Here is an 18,737-nt window from a genome sequence, read left to right on the forward strand (position 1 = left end):
AATTCTTCCAAATTGAATTCATCTCGATTATCTGGAGATTATGATTTCAAAATTTGGACCAACTAAGGCTAAATTTGCAATTTTTTTTATTTTTGCTTTATAAGCTATTATTATTCTGTGTGAAAAAAAATCTGTTCTAATGGGTGAATTCTGCTGTAACAGAGCTCATAAAATAGCTTTGTCATGGCAACGCAATCTTATTCTTGTTCTTGATACTGAAAATTATGATAAAGTCTATTTGGAGTGCTATCAGTCGTATTTTACATATAAACAAGCAAGGAATAGATAACAAAATGTTCGATGATGCAGTTATCATAACATTCTCCCTTGCGTGTTTATATGTAAAATATGCCTGAACGCACAGCAAATAGAATGACATTTTTACTGTCTCACTTATAAGGAACAAGCACAAGATAGCGTTGCCATGACAATACTCTGTTATCGAATAATTGCCCCATAAGTTACCCTGCATAGAAAATCCATAAACCTAATTTGTCTGTGCAACTATTAAATAACGAGCAAAATATTCCACCATTTATGGTTTAAAGTGCCATTTAACATGTTTCACATACCCATTCGTAACCAATTTCAAGAAACTTATTCAAAAAAATATTCTATTAATTACTAAAATCCTATATAACAAATCACCGACCACAAAGACACAAAAAATTAATAACAAATACAATAAATATATTTCTAAAAAATACAAATCAGATGATGAAACTGTACAATATTTTTTACTCTCAATTTGTATTACTTTCCTTACTTTAATAGATGTAAAACCGTTGTCTCAGACAAAAAATAATATACGTTTAGCATTTATTTACTATTGTTGGACTTAAGCCTAATATCTGACATCAGGTGATAGAAGAAAGGCAGTTTGATTGAAATTCGTTATGTGGTGCTGTTGGTTCGCATAATTTGAATAAAAATAAAAAATAAAAAAATAATCAGTTACTTACATCTTATATGATTACTTATGTGGCTTCAAAAAAATTTGCTATCGAACCCAAAATCAAATATGTAAAATATATCCTTTTCCACTGTTTTCAACCAACGATTTTCTTCATTCACAGATCGAAGTAGTCATTGTTCTGAGCGAACAGTTCGTGCTATTTCTTCGTGGGCGTGCCCCTTTGTGTCAGACCCTCGAATCGCTTAAAGGTATAATTTATGAAGACCCAATCCTTGTAAATCACTTCACCGTCTTGAGGCATTGGTGCTGATGCTGGATGAAAAAAAAATTAAGTATATAGTAATAATATATTGGTGTGCAATTGTTCCTGAAGTTTTGCAAGAAGCACTAGTTCTTGCTAATAGTTTGTTGAAAATAGTCAGGAGCACTTCTGGTCAGTAGCAAAATTGTTTTAGATCACAAAATTAAAGACCAAAAAATACAATTAGCAAGTATTTTATATATAACTCACGAATTTCTAGTTTGACATCAGGGAAGTCATCGAAATTGGAGGTATCATCTATGGATCTAACTTCAACTGGAATTGCAGCAGGTCTTTCTCGTGTGTGCTCCCAATCGACTCCAGCAAAGAAAGAGGAACATTTCAATTCGTCTAGGCCTCTGTTAGAACCCAATCTGGGGGAAAAGAATTATTCAAAAGAATTAGAAGTTGATACATATTTTAGATTAAAATTATAAATAGATATTCATATATTATTTCATAAACAAATATGAACTTAAAATTCATATATTTATATAATAAAGACAAAACCTCTATGTGGACTTTGTTGTTTAACAAAATATCTGTATAAAATTGAATTGTTTTGGTAATATTGATTATCATATTTAATATGTAATATGAACAATTATATTTGACACCAAAAAAAACATTCAAAGCAAAATATGAATCTAGGTGTAAGTGACAATAACCGGTTTGATAATAAGAATCAAGATCTAAAAACTTATAAAATAATGATTAAATCTTCATAATTTGTCAAAATTGATATCTCTCAATTAAACCACTTTTTACAAGCTTGTAATATTTTAGGGTGTACATTAAATCCACACATACATTTTTCAATGTTGATTTCAAACAATTAAGATTTTCTGGTAATAAGAAACTTCTTTTGGTTATGAGATAAAGAAGTTAAAATGTGTACCTATTATTATTTACTTTTTCTCAACATTTTCATATAATTATTTAAATTAATATTGCTTATTATTTTTATAAAAAAAATGACTATGAGTGTTATAAAAACTAAAAGAATTTATAATTCACCGTCTATCAGCTTCGCAGCAAAATTTAACAATTGTTTCCCTGGCTTCTTCAGATATTGGTACTTCAGGAGGGAATATTAGAGTTTCTCTCCAATTCATGACCTAGAAAGAAAAAAAATAATTTATTAATTTAACTTTACCATAAAAAATATTATATGTTGTTTCAACGACACAGCACTTAAATACTTTTTGAAATTTTTGAACTAATAATACTCAATGGTAAAAATGAATTACCTATATATTAGCAGCACTCGCTTTATATATATTAGGGTGGTCTAGATAAGTTCCTAACTCAAAAAGCAATGGAATCTTTGTTTAAGAAATTTTGATAAGCTATTTAGGAACCACGTGTTTGATTCGTTCAGGGCCGTGTTGTCAAATCGTTTGTTTATGACCCTGTCGTTATGCAATTGCAAAAACAACCCCTCAGCGAATCATCTTTTAATTACGTTCTCTTCAAAATGTTAAATTTTTGCGTCGAAAAAATCTATATTATGATTTAAATTATTTATATGCTCAGTTAACATGGTCTTGAAATGTTTGGTATTTTTTGAGTTATTTTTATATAGATAAAGGCGTTTACTCAGGTTCTGACTTGTTTATCTGTTATAAAAAAGATCACAATTAAAGCAATTAATCGGATATACTACGTTGCTGTTCTTAACTGCTTCAAGAAGAAATGTGGCATTTCTATCTTAGACTCCGAATAGTAAATACATAGTTTTGACATCTTATTAAAAGTTATTATTATGAGAAAAAACTCATATAAGCCATGGTGACATACTTAAATAATTTAGTTAAGAATGTATCAAAAAACTTAGTATCAAAAATATTTATTTTGCCAAAATTCCTGGACAAGCGCTACTTTCATGTCACACATATATGACTGTCTTAGCTCCATATTAAAACTTCTTCGTGGCCTCCTATCAAATCGTGTTTGTCAGACATATATATCTGACATGTCCCACACATAAAGTCTTAGCGTCAAACACATATGACTAACAAAGGAATTAACGTGTTAAACTCTATGTTACTTCCAATATTTGTCTTTGCCTAACTCTGTCCCTTATATTTTCCTCTAACCTTTCTATATGTTTCCTGTGGGTTTTCACTGCAGAACGGCGGGTATCCGATTAACATTTCGTACATGATGACACCCAACGACCACCAGTCGCACGCCCTTCCGTATCCTGTTTGCAAGAACACTTCCGGGGCGATGTAGTCAGGTGTGCCAACTGTACTGTAGGCGAGTGCCCTCCGGTTCTTCTTCCAGCTCTCTGCTCGCCTCTTTGAATCCAGGGGGCTCGATGAAGGCGCCACTGGAATAAAAAATTGTAATAGAAATAACTTTAATGGAAATAAATATTACAGTTGTGCCCCGACATACGAGTGTTCCTAGATACGAGCTGCCAAAGCACGAATCGAGCTTTGAGTAAGAGCTTTCTAGCAAAATGTTAATGGCAAAATGAAAATATTAATACTTTCATCAGTTGTAACAATGATTTTCCAATCAGAAATATTTTGGCTGTTTTATGGCAGTAGTGGGCGTCCATTAATCACAAGAGGTTTTTAAGGAGAGAAAGGTTTGACAAAAAATCACGAAATATTACGTGGAGGGGTATAATAAGATATCACGAGTATTTATTTTTTAACAGATTATTTAAAAAAATAAAAAATTTGCAAAAAAAAAATAAAAAATTTTACAGTTTTATCACGTAACCAAAAATACACGTGATATTTGGTAGGGCGGAGATCCAATAATCCTTAAAAACTCGCTCAAGTGTTTATTGGACGCCCCCTAAATTATTTTATAGTAATTTTAATTATATGTTAATATAAATTGTGTAAATTCAACTATACGCTTTTTTTGCTTTTTGTACATTTACATAATATTATTAACTTTCCGTAGGGTAAGTAATCGTAATCATCCAAAAACCGAAATTGAACTTTTTTGCATTTCTTCACGTTTTGAAGGTTTCTGAACATTTCGGCACATCTTAGAGAAAAATGGATGTGTGTGTATGTATGTGTATGTGTATGTATGTATATATGGACACAATTTTTTGTCCACGTCTTTGGGCATACGGATCAACCGATTTGAATGGTTCAAAAAACATTCGATTCCTATTGATAGGGAGATGTGCTGATTAGTTTTTGGCAAAGGCAGGTCCAGCCGTTTGGGAGATACGGAGAAAAAAGTGCAGAGTTTGAGAAAACGGAACATCCGATTTGAATGATTTAAAAAACATTTAATTTGTAATGATTGGGAGAAGAGGTGATTAGTTTTTAGCAAAGGTAACTCCAGCCGTTTATGAGATACAGAGTTAAATGTGCAAAAAATTGCAGTTTTTAAGAGAACTAAGCATTCGATTTGAATGATTCAAAAAACTTTCTGCTTGTGTTGACAAAAAATTGCTTTTGGGATAAGATTTTTTTTTCAATTTCCAAAAAACATTTTTTTTGAATATCCAAAATAATTCAGATTTTAACTTTAAATCTAGCTAAAGTTCTAAATCTCACTTATATACTTCAAATAAATAATTTTAACTTTGCAATTCAGTTTACACAATTCTCATAAATATCAGACAATATCCTTAATATTAAATCCGATTGATTTAAGTTTTGTTTATTTACTTTTCTGTAAACATATATAAGCAGTATTTATAATAATCTAGTTGAAAACATTTAATATTCCTCGATTTTTTCATTGCGGTGCGGAAAGTTCCAGCAATTTGCCTTGCCATACACCACCAGTTTATTTTCATAACCATGGACAACAAAAAAGTGCCAAGTCTCTTGAATTAACGCATGAAATTATTGAAAAATATGAGGTTGGCTAGAATTACATATCTAATAAATAATAAATATTAAATTTATTTTTGATATTAAAAAATAACTTGATAAAAACCACAGTACTGCAACGAATTGCAATATTTTCTAGATTTATTCAACTTTGAAACAAAATACTTGACAAGTAAAATATGTGAATTTTGTACGTTACATAATAATTTTATATTTTTCCTGATTATTATTTATTACGTGGGCTCAATTTTCGGAGTAATTTTTTTGTGATATGAAATGGCCGAAGCTGCATCATCTAGTAAAAAAATGAAACATTCATTTGGAAATGGTTCAGTTGTAGGTGCTTCAAGTGAACTTGAAGGATTAAGCCCAGAAGAAGCCGAATTGAAAAGGGCTGAATGGACCCAAGAACTTGCAATACTGGAAGACGAAATCGGTACCCTACGATCTGTTTTAGCATGCAAACTTCAAAGAATTGGAGAACTCAAGGCTAATTTAGGTATGTCAGTTTGGCAAGAACTTACTGAAGAGGTCAATCAAGGTCTACGCACTGTAAAAGACAGTCAAGTCTTCGGCAATATTGAAAATTGTATTGGACAAATCAGTAAAGCTGTCACTAGTGCATCTATTTACCAGAAAACAGAATCGGTTCTGAAATCTACTGCTGAGAAAACTACATCTTTGTTAGGAGGAATAACCGGTGGTTTGACTTTCAAACTTGGTCAGATGAGGAACTGTAAATCTTTCAAATCGCTAGAAGAAAAAATGGGCTCAGCCTATGAAAACGTTAAGACAAAAGTTTCATCGGCTTGTTCTACAACTTCGATTATTCCTGAAAACTCAAGTAGCATTTAATACAAAGTAACTCTTCATGTTTTATTCTATTTTTTAATTTTAATTTTTAAATGTGCCTCTTATTACTATAGCTTATTGAAGAGATATTATATAAATTAGAATTTTCGTTAAATATAAATTATATATAGAAATTATTGTCATTTCAATGTATTTATATGGGGAAAATTGCCTTGACATAATAAGTTAACTAGTGGTGTATGACATCGTGCCTTAAGGCAAATTGCTGGAACTTCCCGCACCCCAATTCCATTTTTAAATTTATAATTATTAAATGTGCCTGTTATTTCTATAGCTTATTAAAGAGATATTTTATAAATTAGTATTTTCGTTAAATAGAAATTATGAATAGAAATTAATGTAATTTCAATGTATTTATATGGAAAAAACTGCTTTAAAATAATAAATTAAACTAGTGGTGTATAGCATTGTGTCTTGAAGCAAATTGCTGGAACTTTTCGTACCGTGATGAAAAATTTAAGAAATATTAAATGTTTTCAAATAGGTTATTATAAATACTGTAACTTATATATGTTTACAGAAAAGTAAATAAACAAAACTTAAACCGAAATTAAAATAAAATAACTGAAGTGCAACGTTAAAATAATTTATTAGAAGTATATAATTGAGCTTTAGAAATTTAGAAAGAAAGAAAAAGGAAAATTGAACTATTTTCTATATTCAAAAAAAAAATTCTTTTGAAAATAAGAAAACCCGAAGTCAATCGTTTCGTCACACAAGCAGAAAGATTTTTGAATCTCTATTGAAATTGCTATATTCGCTCAATTAAGAATTCTCGAATAAAAAACTACAATTGGAACTTTTATTGCTAAAGTTTAATAAAATATTAAAAAATTTAATATTGTTTATGTAGTTTATGTAGTAAATCCAACGATAGGGATTCAATTGGGTGTAAGTGTATGAATATATTTTAATTTTCTTTTATAATATTTACAGAAATCTGAAGGTTTCGCTTGACTAAGGTCTCTGTAGAAATCTGTCCTATGTGATTTTTTCAATCCTGTACATAAACCGAAATCTGATAATTTCAAATGTCCTCTGGCATCTAACAGTAAATTATCTGGCTTGATATCACGATGTATGAAACCCTGAAAATAAAAAAATAGAATAAAAATAGAGTGTAAGTTATCGAGTTATTTATTTATTTATTTAATAATTACCAATTTGTGTATCGAATCAATGGCTAATGCTGTTTCGGCTATATAAAATTGTGTACATTCTTCTGATAGAGTGTCCTTTTTCATCAATAGTGTCATCATATCACCACCGGGGAGAAATTCCATTATTAAATATAAATTTATAGGATCCTGAAAAATAATAAAATAATCAAATGTTTAGAATAGCAAAGACAATAAACGAATTTGCTTCTGAGATCGATATTTTTCGTCTGTCTATGAGCATTATAAAAAATAAAGCCAAAAATATTATTCTCAAATGGCGGTTATAAATAATGTTTTATAGTTTTTATCAAGTGTTTTATATTAGTTAATTTTATTTAGTATTGAATAATTTGTTTTGTTTTCTTTATTTAGTGTTTATGAACTCTAAAATACCATATATTTTTTGTTGGTCTTCAGCATATAAGGTGCACACTATAAAATGTAAATCTATTGCAATATTGCCATGGGCGTTAAATAAATAAATATAGAATTTAAGGGGCACAACTAGTGAACCGCCTAAAAAAAATATAAAAAAAAAATACTTTATCACTTTATCATTTCAAAATTTTAAGAATATATTTACACATGTTTTAAAAATACATAATAAAATTTTTGAAGAAAAAAATTTAATATTTTTTTAAGTTATCGTCGATCTCCAACGGCGCAAAAAAAGGCCCTTGCTGCAGTGATTCCGGCCTTCTACGTGAATGAAATAAAAAAAAAAAAATCTCGTTAAACTAGATAATATTGTCTGTAAAATGACCTACGATAAAAAAATTTGAAAATTGACAAAATGGCGGCGTTTAAAAAAAAAGCCGAATTTTACCCAAAATTTTGGTCGTTTTGGACTGCCAAAGTTCGATTTTTGATCCGATTAAAAAATCGATAGTTCATTTCATGGAGAACTATAAATAGAACATGTAAAAAAATTTATAGTGTTCGGATCATTTGTTTTTGAGTGGTCACTGCAGCAAATTTGGAAAATGCTGTTTCGAGAAAAACGCGTTTAAAGATAAAATAATCGTTATACTATATACTATATATATACTCTTTAAATGGCTGTGACTCAAAAACTATTCAAGATATCGATTTAAAATTTTGGTATGTTATTTTTAAAGGTGTAACCTTTTGAAATATGGAAAAATTGAAAATTCGATTTTTTGAAAATTTCACACTAGTTGTGCCCCTTAATGGTATCGTAGATTGATAACATACTAAATTTATTAGTAGTTTATTTTTTAAGTTTTTACCTGAAAACTATAATACATTTTAACGACCCATTGATGGTCTGCTTCTACTAACATATCCCTTTCTGCTCGGACATGGGCAACCTGCTCCTTTTCGAGCATATCGGCTTTTCTTAAGATTTTCATGGCGTAGACATGTCCAGTGTCCTTTTTCTGAACAAGGCGCACTTCGCCGAATGCACCTCTGCCTATAACCTGAGGAAATAAAAATTGTAAAATTATCGAATAAAACTAATATAGGTATTAAATAAATTTATGAAAAATTATAATTTTACTTTGAGTGGTTCAAAATCTTCGACGCCTAGCCTTGAACGTTTTAGCCTTAAGAATTCGGTTTCCTTCTGTGCATGTTGCTGCCTTTTCTCCTGTTTTTGGGACTCGGATAATCCTTCATCTTTCAAAGATTCTTCTAATTTTGCCAACCTGAAACAAGATAATTGATAATTAATAAAACAAATCATATATACATAATTTTAAATAATGTGATACAATAAATTTTGTTTGTACATTATTCATGTTAATAAAATGTAAGAAGTCACATAATCGATTTTTTAAAGATTTTTGGATTCCCTACCCTACTACTAATCAACGTCAAGTGTATTTTTAAAAAATCGTATTTTTTCATTTTTTTTAATTCAGTTGAAAATAAATACACGTAATATCTTACTAGAGCCCTCCTCCCCTAAGTGATTTTTCGTGATTTTTTGTAAAACTCTTTCACCCTTTCTAATCACATGTGATTAATTGATGGCCCTTAAGTATATTCAAACATATATGAGTATGTATTGAAAAATCAGTAGTTATCATCAAATAATCATAATCAATAATTATCTTACATTATTATCCAAACTCAAGCACCTCTTAAAATTGTAATAATATGTATTGATAGTAACAAGAAATATCAGAACTAAAATTGCAGTTTTTAAAAGAATACAAAATTAGCAAAAGATATATATTATATATCTATTCAATTATCTATTACTTTTTATTTCGACTATTGGCTGCAAATTACTATGGAAAGTTGCATCAGACATTAATATTAGACCATCAAGAATATCGACTTGTAGATATCAATTTGAAGAGCATATTAAATATTAATTTAGCACATATTTAGATAAGATATATATATATATATATATATATATATATTATTGATTTATCAATTATCGACTCGATCATTGAAAGATTGACGTCATTGTATATCGAATGATTCTACAATATTTGCCAAAATACTTTGAGTTCGCACTTACTCTTGGAAATGTTCAATCAATATTAATTTATGACTACTAATACTAAATAAACGAGTTGTTGGTATTGGTATTTTGCCTTGAGGCAAGTTACATAAACTTCCCAATACGTGTGAATAATCGACTTAATCAATAAAAAATAAATTAATTTATGAGTGATCAAAAGTATTTCGAGTGAATTTATTGCAGGTAACTGAAAACATACGAACACGTTAACTCGGAGTATCTTCTAAAAGCAAATTTTCAAAAATCAACAATTATTATAATTGAACCAGTTTCCGTAGGACTTTAATGGTTTAGTATGTTCATTAAGACCAAGTACTCTATCATTGTATCGAGTAAATCGTATAATTTTAATTTTAACAAACGTGAAAAAACTACACATTTTCTCAAATTGTGATGAGTTTTTAAAATTAAACTACTTGCCGTAAGGCCTTAATATTTCAGTAAGTTCTATAAGACCATGATATATAACGTCCATAAAAATCGGCCTAATTTTTTTTCAACAGTTCGGTAGATTTTCACCTAAAACTTATCAGTATCATTCCCAACTAATATCTTTCGAACAGTTTGATTTCTTTAAATCGATTCGGTAGTATAAGCTTGAATGTGGACGAAAAGTTTAACACTTTCTTTCAAAATTACAAAGAAACGGCTTGGCAGATCCTCGCACAAAACTGACGATAAACGATAGTCCTCATTGAGATACATCAAATGGCTTTTAATTTCTGAAATCGGTTCAGGCGTTTTTCAGAAAACGTCGATGGAAGATCTAATTTTGACAAACGTCATAAAACGTCACTAATTTTTGCAAACTTTGACGAATTTTAAAATTAAACGACTTGTCGTAGACCATAATATCTATCGTAAAAAAAGATGATGGAAATTCAACAATAACTAGTGCAGAGTGCAGCGTATCTTTACGAAAAACTAATCAGGTCGATTCCCAACCAATATCTTTCGAACATTTAAAAAAATTTTAGATTCGATTTTGAATTGGGACGAAAATTTTTTCACTTTTCTGCTATTTACAAAGTAAATCTTGAAAATTTGAAAAAAATAATCAGGTTTTGTCCTGATTCGAAAAAATACTGCAAATGTATCGAATACTTCGGACATCTGTGTTTGATGGCCATAGATAAACAAGTATATATGATAATGGCATTCTACCAAATAACGTATTTTAGACATATATGTCTGACAAGGTTCATGTGCAACTGCTCAGCGACAGACATATATGACTGACAAGTCGATCAACGTTAATTTATTTTAAATTTCATTTTCAATAGCAATAAGAATACATGACACACTTTCAAATACACATATAAATTAATCTGATAAATATTATATTGCTAGTTAGAGAATCACTTCAATAAGTGATTCTACTATTCTGTTCATATAAGGTTGTTGTAGTTCTGAGGTTTCTCCATATTATCTTTGGGCAGCTTCTTCTTCAGTCTTCTTGAAGTTTAAATTCCTCTCTAATTCAAATAAAAATATTTTTTATAATCTCACCTCTGTTGCCTCTCTCCATACTGTGCTATAAGGTTGGAATAGTAGTTCTCTAGGGTAACCTTAGCCTTGGTGGCCTTGTCCAAAGTGTGACCGCTGAAACAGACCGAACCCTCGGCAGCGGCCATTTCTAGCGGTCCGCCTGCAAAAAAATAGAAAAAAAATTAGGAAAAAAAATTAAAGAAACAAATAATCATTCATAATTGAAATAGAGATATGAAAATAAATACACAACATTAAATAGAACAGAATATAAACAAGTACAACAATGAACATAATGAACTTCCCATCGATAACATGATGACTAGTGATAACAAAAATTTCAAAAAAAATAAGTAAAAATTATCAAGAAATTGAAGATGATAGAGATTGAAGAGATAATAGCTGACTACATATAAGATCTATAAATAAATAAAATAGATATATATTATCTTCTATTTATATAAAAATAAGTCGGGTTTTCCTTCCTGATGAAATAACTCCAGAACGCACAAATCGATTTCGACAATTTTGCATTCGCTGGAAAGGTCTAGGGCCCCGCAAGGTTTAAGGCTAAGAAAATTAGTTGTGCATGGCATCGTGCCTTAATGCAAGCTACTGGAACTTCACGCACCGTAATTAAAAATTAGAGTAATTACATTAGTAAAAATTATCAGAATTATGCTTGGTTAAGTCAACGAGCAATTCTTGCCGCAAAGAATAATGATGTACACGCACTGAATTTCACCATTCAATCAAAAATTGCTGGCGATTTGGTGACATACCAATGATTCCGACTGGTCTTCTATTTGACTTCAAACGATTGCAATTTCCAGTTCGCCTTGCGTTCGCAATAACAAGTTTCAAGACCAATCGCTTAGTGTTTGCGGGATAAATTTCAAATAGATTATTTAGAAAATCATTGTTTTTCACATGGGCAGATATACGTTGCCTGTTCACGAGTTGGAAGTCTATCCGCTTTGTTTGTGTTAACGTCAGACCAAAAAACAAAAAATGTGGTTTACCAAAGAGCACTTCAATAAAACGGATAATTTGCGGATTCACTTTCATTTACTTAGAGAAGTTCAACTAAAAAACTCTTCATTTTTGTAATCGAAATAAATTCATTACGTTGTATAATAAAATCACATTTTTCCTTTTCAAATATAAAACAAACAAAAAATTTCTTCATCTTTCTCACGAAACCATCTGGTGGCGAAACGGAGTTCGTCGGGTTTGCTAGTTATTATATATATAAATTGTTTCATAATCTCTTTTACCAAGCACCCCTGCCCGACTGAGATATGAAAATATTATAAATGAATGAAAAAAATTCCACACAAAGTTAAATCTCCGACATATTTATTTCAAGACTAACAAGTTGCAATGCAGTACCTAATAATAAATCATGATCTGGTTTATAATATGGCCCAGTGTGCCATCTTTATATATAATAAAGCATAATATGGGCGTTTGTCCACGAGTTATGATGGCAGATTTAGAAATCTATTTTTGTTCTTCGAATAATATCTCATTCTCTTCGTATAATATCGCATGTAAAAGCACTGGCTTAATGTAGTGATTGTTCTCATATCATAAATAATATTATATATATATATATATATATATATATATATATATTATTTCATATATTTTATTTCATAATTACAGACGTTTCGAAACCATGGTATGCCTCATCTTCAGTGTAACTTCAAAACAGTAAAAATTATATACTAATACATTATTTAAATTATATTTAATTTTTGAAAAAAAAAAACACCAATAATGCTTGACACAGTACTAAACATGTAAATATATACAAAAATATTTACAAACAAATTTTAAGTTTGAAATATAAATAATATCCATCCTTGTCTCTTCATCTTCGACAATTAAGATTTGTTTTCAAATATTTCTGTATATTCACATGTTTAGTGCTATGTCAAGCATTGTAAGAGATAGTTGGTGTTTTTTTTCAAAAATTGAAGATTATTTAAATAATGTATTAGTACATAGTTTTTACTGGATTTGAAATTACACTGAAGATGTAATGGTCTCGAATTACCAAATAAATTGTGTGTTAAAAACCTGAGTGTTGTGCTATTCATATTTAACATTTAATATTCGTTCCACTCATATCAGAAAATTCTATAATATATATTTATATATATATATATATATATATATATATATATAATATAACATGCATATATAAGATAAAAACAAACACAATCGAGTTCGATTGCCGTGAGTAATTTCATTTACTTTGATAAGAGATTTTGTTATTTTCAATTTAGCCTGATAAATAAAAGTACATAATATTTTCAATCGCACTTTTTAAAAGATTTTGATATAAATAATTATTATATATCTCGTTCATAAATATAAAAAATCACATAGGCCATGTTAATTTTATTAGCTAATTTAGTAGTAATGTGAAGAGAATACAAATGCCAACATTTCTACTATTTTTTATTCTGAAAACAGAAATTTTAATTTTTATCAACAATGATTGTTTCGAGATTAAATTAACTATTTTTAACCAGAATAATCTAGATGAGTCGAGTACAACATACATAAAAATATTTTGTAAATGAAACAATGTTGTGTTTTATAAGAATAAACAAAAAATCAAGTAAGAACATTCCAACCGTAAAGCTTTCAGAAATTATTAAATATTTGGAACAATCGTTAAATATTGTCAATAAAAATTCCAGATTAAGCTTATATTAGTAAAATTAGTAAAATTTCTTCAATCCTAAACCTTTCAAAACTCTTTGATGTTTTTAAGAACCCATGACTTTGGTTAACAATTGCAGAACTGAAGGAAAAATACCTTGTGCAGTTTCAAAATTATGAGCTTTTAAGTACAACTTAGAGTTTTGGTCGAACTGTGAATATTTATCAGTCATTAATAACAGTAAATAACATTTCTAGGACCACAGTTAAAATTAATGACACAGTTACCTCAAGCTTTCTAAATTTAAGGCTGCTTGTAAACTATAAGTTTACAAACTTCAAAACAAAATTTTCATAAAAAAAATTTTTCAGCATCGAAAATAATTCGGATTTTAATTTTAATTTTAGGTAACATTCCAAAGCTCACTCATACACTTGAGATAAATAATCCAGTGTAATTCTTGGAAATATGGGATAAGACTTCATTCTAACTCGCTTGATTAAGTTTAGTTTATTGATATGAACGTCGTCGTCCAATTCATAAGCTCTTATATTTTGTATATAAAATAAGAATAATGAAAGCTACCGTATTTATAATAATCTATTTAAAAACATTTAATGTTCCTCTAATATCTCATTACGGTACGGGAAGTTGCCATACATCACTAGTATAAATTTTGACTTGATAAATTTCTGACTACTCTATTATATCAAGTATATTCCATTACTTGACCTATTGGCACAATATCAAAAATCAGCCTCTCTCGTATTACAATGATTAAATAATTATATTCAAGACAGGCCTACGTTAATTAAGTCTGTGCGATTTTAATTCATACATGACGTAACGTGTAAATAATGTATTATTACAGTGAATGATATTGGACAATGATTTATTATTGCGACATGAGTCATTTTTTAACAAAGGACACTCCTGTCATAGGTAATAATAATATATCTGAAGTTTATTATGTGACAAATTTAAAAGTTGAGGCATGAATTTTCATTATCTATATTTTTATAGACACTCCTTTTCTGGGTGAAAAATATGTGAGAGTATAATAGTGAACTTTTTGTTGATTAAAATTGTAACAAGATTGTATACAATGACTTTTACAAAATATTAGTAGTTTTAACAGTACAGTTTTAATCCTAATATCAGAATTGTTAGCACAAATATATAGTTATTAATTACAATTTAAAAATACTTATTTTTATTATTTGCTGAATTATTAACCAAAGTATAAGAATTATTATAAGTACATACAGGTTATTACTGGTGAATTAGTTATTCGTTTCAACATATCAAATATATCGTCGAGAACGAAAGAATAACACTAGGAACTATACTGTGACCTGTTTTGACCTAATGGCCCAGATGTGAAAAGACAGGAATTTAATGATACACATTGCATTCCTCCATACAAGTATACATATGAGAAAGAAAATACTTAATTGTCCTAAATACTTTTTCAAAATTTGGTCTCATTCGATTCAGAATGGCTTGAAACGTCGAGAAAGCGTAAAATTAGCTAATCGGATTTTTGATGAAATAAAGTATTTAAGACAATGTAATGTGAATATTATAAATATCTAACAATTCCTCGAATCCAACATAAAAATTTATTTAAGTATGTTTATTTAAAAATAAGTGATTAATTTTGAAATGGAACAGACCGCGATGCACTTATTGAGTAACACAAAATCTATATAGTTTAAATATAGACAAAATATATGCACATAGGCATTTATAAATTTAGATCTGGTTTTAAAACCACATGCCGATTGAAGCGTGGACTATCAAACAGAAAAAGCACATGTGCCATATTTTACACACATGCTAGAATATAAATAAAAAATAAATTGAAATAAATAGAAATAAAATCATTCATATTGAAGAGTCGACCTTTAACTTCGTTAAGACTTTTATTAGGAGCAGCCTCTAATCAGTATAATGAATGGAACTGAACTTCTCCAACGCAAATAAAATTATCTTACGCAAATAGCGATATTCGATATATTTTTATCGATAAAAGCAAAGAGAATTTGTATGACTTTCATTGTTTGCAAGAAGTCCATTTGTCCAATACGATTTATTTAATAGTTATCTCGGAAACGCAACCCGATATGTGGTTCATACACATACGAGTGCGTCCTTGATGATTTCTACATGGAATCTTTTAGCATTCTCCAAGATTTACTAATATCAAATGTCAAATGCACAATTATTAATAAAAATCTGCGTAGGTTGATGAAATCTTAGGTAAAATATCGTTAGAATTTGATAACTTGTACTAACAGAAATTGTAGTACCACATTAAGGTAGATGTAAAAATATATGAATATTTGACACAAATTACATCCATTTTTTTTATGTTTTTATAAAATTAAACTTCTTGCCGTAGGACTGTAAAATTTTAGTATGTTCTTCATTATCATGATTTCTATCTACTAACATAGAAAATTTCAGCAAAAAATGTTTTCAACATTCTAAAAACGGTTCGGCCGATCTTCGTCCAAAACTAATCAGCACTGAATAATGACTTTCGAATAGTTCTTGAACTTTAAAAATCGAGTCAGAATTTTTGGCTAAAATGTAGATAACAAAATTTCACTTTTCTCTTAATTACTAAAAAAACGGCTCGGCGGATCGTCGCACAAAACTAAGAAACGCTAGTTCTCATCGAGATACATCGAATGGCTTTTAAATTTTTGAAATCTGTCCAGCCGTGTTTTTGAGAAAACGTCGATTTAAGGCAAAAAATCTGTTCACACACACACATATACTTTTTTCAAATTTGGTCTCATTCGATTCAGAATGGCTTAAAACGTCGAGAAAACATAAAATTATCAAATCACATTATTGAATGATTACAATAACTTACCTATGGAAAGTTAATGAGACATTGTAAAACTAAAGGATATTTCTTTAGGAAGACAAATTTGTAGATGTATTCAATGTAATTCTCTATGAAATTAAGTTATGAGAAATATATCTTAAGAAATACAAATGTCCATAAATATATAAGATTATGTATTGATATTAGAAAGAATCATTTATACTAGACTGTACGTGGATTGATGTGACTTTGGAAACTAATAATTTTTTTTTATTTGCATACTTTTATTGCCAATCAAAATAATATGCATTTTTTAAGACAATATAATGGGTGTAAATGCATTTAAGAGATTATCTCCTATGAGATATCTCTTTTTATTTTTTGACATTTTAAAGATCGTATGGTCATTTTTTTTTTCAATCTTTGAGTGGGATATTCCTCGCCTAATTCTTTTAAATATATGTTTGGGTGACCTGGTAGTTTTTCGTGGTACTTTTTGCTCCTTTCTTTTATAATTTCATTAATAGTTTTTATCTTTAGGTCTTTATGTAGGGTGTCATTTGTAACATACCAGGGTGCGTTCACAATGCATCTTAAAATTTTCGATTGCGCTACTTTTATTTTTTTTATATTTGAATTGCTTGCGCACGCCCATAGCTCAATGCCGTATGTCCAGATTGGGATAATTATTGTTTTATATAAAAGGAGTTTGACTCATAAATATAATTAAAATGTATCTATCATCCCAGTGAATAAGTAGTTAAGTCAATTTTTGCAAAGCTTGATTTCAAAGTTCTATTATTCGTGTAATATCGCGTATTTGAAATTAATGGTTCAAATTTTATATAAAGTGCTTCATTAACTTTTGTTCCTAACCAATAATTTTTCAATTTAATAACTATTTTTAGAGTAATAGTTAATATCACGATTTAAAACATTTTTGGTGAAATTCGACTTAACAACTTATTCACTGGGATAACAGATACATTTTAATTATATTTATTAGCTTCCAAAGTCACATCAAACCACGTACTCTTTACAAGATAAATTCTCTTTCCAAATAAATTTAAATATAATAATACTAAAGATGTTACACATATATGATTGTATAAATATGTGAGTGTTTGCATAATAAACACTTTTTTAAATTTTAAATAGCGCGGGCGACGACGTTACCGTTAAACCTGTATTTGCTTTGTTTCCTGCACTAAGTACATTGTATATATTTACATCTATATGTCGGTTAATGCAATAGTTTTCTTTTTATTTATTTTTGGGAGTAATAAAATGATAAGAAAAAAAAAAATAGAACAACTATTTCGTAATTTAGATCCAAAAAAGCTTAGCCCAAAAAGGAACCAACAAAAGTTTCTATTTACTAAATTTACATTACTGAAATTAGTCTTTTTATAATAACGAAGATATTGTACTAAAAATTTTAATAAAATCGAAGAGCAAGTTTTGAGTAAAATTAAATTGTACTGTTTTGACAAGGTTTTTAATACTACAAAAAAATAGTACCTAGACAACAAAAGTTAGAACGAAAGTTATGCATACATATAAAATATAGATATCAATTGATTTCCAAATGATGAAACTTTTGGTGCAAAACAGTTGATTACTTGAAAATGTTGCAACAAAATATAGAATCTCATAAATCCATCAATGAAACTTGAAAATGAAGCTTGAAATTTAAAAATATTTGGAAATTGTAGAGAAAAAAGTTTTGTTCTTGCAAAAATACTTTTCGGTAAATATTTACTGCATAGCTGAAATTGTTTCATACAATGATAACTACTGTATTTTTTTCTTGGTCACAACTTTTAATATTACAATAAAGATAAATATATTATACTTATTATCATGTTTAGATTTTCTCCTTCAACTATATCTTTTTATCATTCCATTATAATTTTTATGGCACAATTTTAGTTCGGCTGTACTTTATTTACAAGCTTTTACGCAACCCACATTTTATGACACATTTCAGATGTACAAAACTCGAAAAGATAAGAATGAAAAAAAAAGTAGTTTTACCCATATATGCTAATGTACACAATGGAAAAAGTGTGTTACGACAAGTTCAAACAGTCAACAGGTGCTTGTTCCTTCTAAAATAGGAAAAATAGGCAGAGAGCACACGACAGTAATGGATAATTTTCATA

At 28.9% G+C, this 18,737-nt stretch overlaps 2 protein-coding genes across 2 annotated transcripts; one reads left to right on the forward strand and one right to left on the reverse strand.

Annotated features, from left to right (window-relative positions):
- Positions 1-698: 698 nt before the first annotated feature.
- On the reverse strand, positions 699-12,413 carry LOC113374474 (serine/threonine-protein kinase tricorner). Its single transcript, XM_026614508.1, has 10 exons — positions 12,393-12,413; positions 11,078-11,216; positions 8,591-8,738; positions 8,319-8,510; positions 7,069-7,215; positions 6,843-6,996; positions 3,317-3,552; positions 2,235-2,335; positions 1,428-1,591; positions 699-1,228 (listed from the first exon to the last, which is right to left on the reverse strand). Exons 2-10 carry the CDS (start codon positions 11,200-11,202, stop codon positions 1,113-1,115), a joined length of 1,383 nt encoding a protein of 460 aa, XP_026470293.1. The 5' UTR covers positions 11,203-11,216; positions 12,393-12,413; the 3' UTR covers positions 699-1,112.
- LOC113374475 (tumor protein D54-like) lies at positions 5,312-5,890 on the forward strand. The gene has a single exon (XM_026614509.1). It carries the CDS (start codon positions 5,312-5,314, stop codon positions 5,888-5,890), a length of 579 nt encoding a protein of 192 aa, XP_026470294.1.
- Positions 12,414-18,737: the final 6,324 nt, after the last annotated feature.

The sequence above is a fragment of the Ctenocephalides felis genome, unplaced genomic scaffold (genome assembly GCF_003426905.1).
Source record: "Ctenocephalides felis isolate EL2017-DRISC unplaced genomic scaffold, ASM342690v1 CF-g0.4_SCAFFOLD_01836, whole genome shotgun sequence".
NCBI classification, from domain to species: domain Eukaryota; kingdom Metazoa; phylum Arthropoda; class Insecta; order Siphonaptera; family Pulicidae; genus Ctenocephalides; species Ctenocephalides felis.

What these genes read in the sequence shown, in the direction of transcription:
- LOC113374475 (XM_026614509.1), top strand. Translation starts at nt 5,312, where the DNA reads ATGGCCGAAGCTGCATCATCTAGTAAAAAAATGAAACATTCATTTGGA.
- LOC113374474 (XM_026614508.1), bottom strand. Translation starts at nt 11,202, where the DNA reads ATGGCCGCTGCCGAGGGTTCGGTCTGTTTCAGCGGTCACACTTTGGAC. An exon ending in CACAGGAAACATATAGAAAG is followed by an intron (nt 2,336 to 3,316) that starts GTTAGAGGAAAA and finishes TTTTCTTTCTAG; the next exon opens with GTCATGAATTGGAGAGAAAC. An exon ending in TGATGTCAAACTAGAAATTC is followed by an intron (nt 1,229 to 1,427) that starts GTGAGTTATATA and finishes TTTTTCATCCAG; the next exon opens with CATCAGCACCAATGCCTCAA.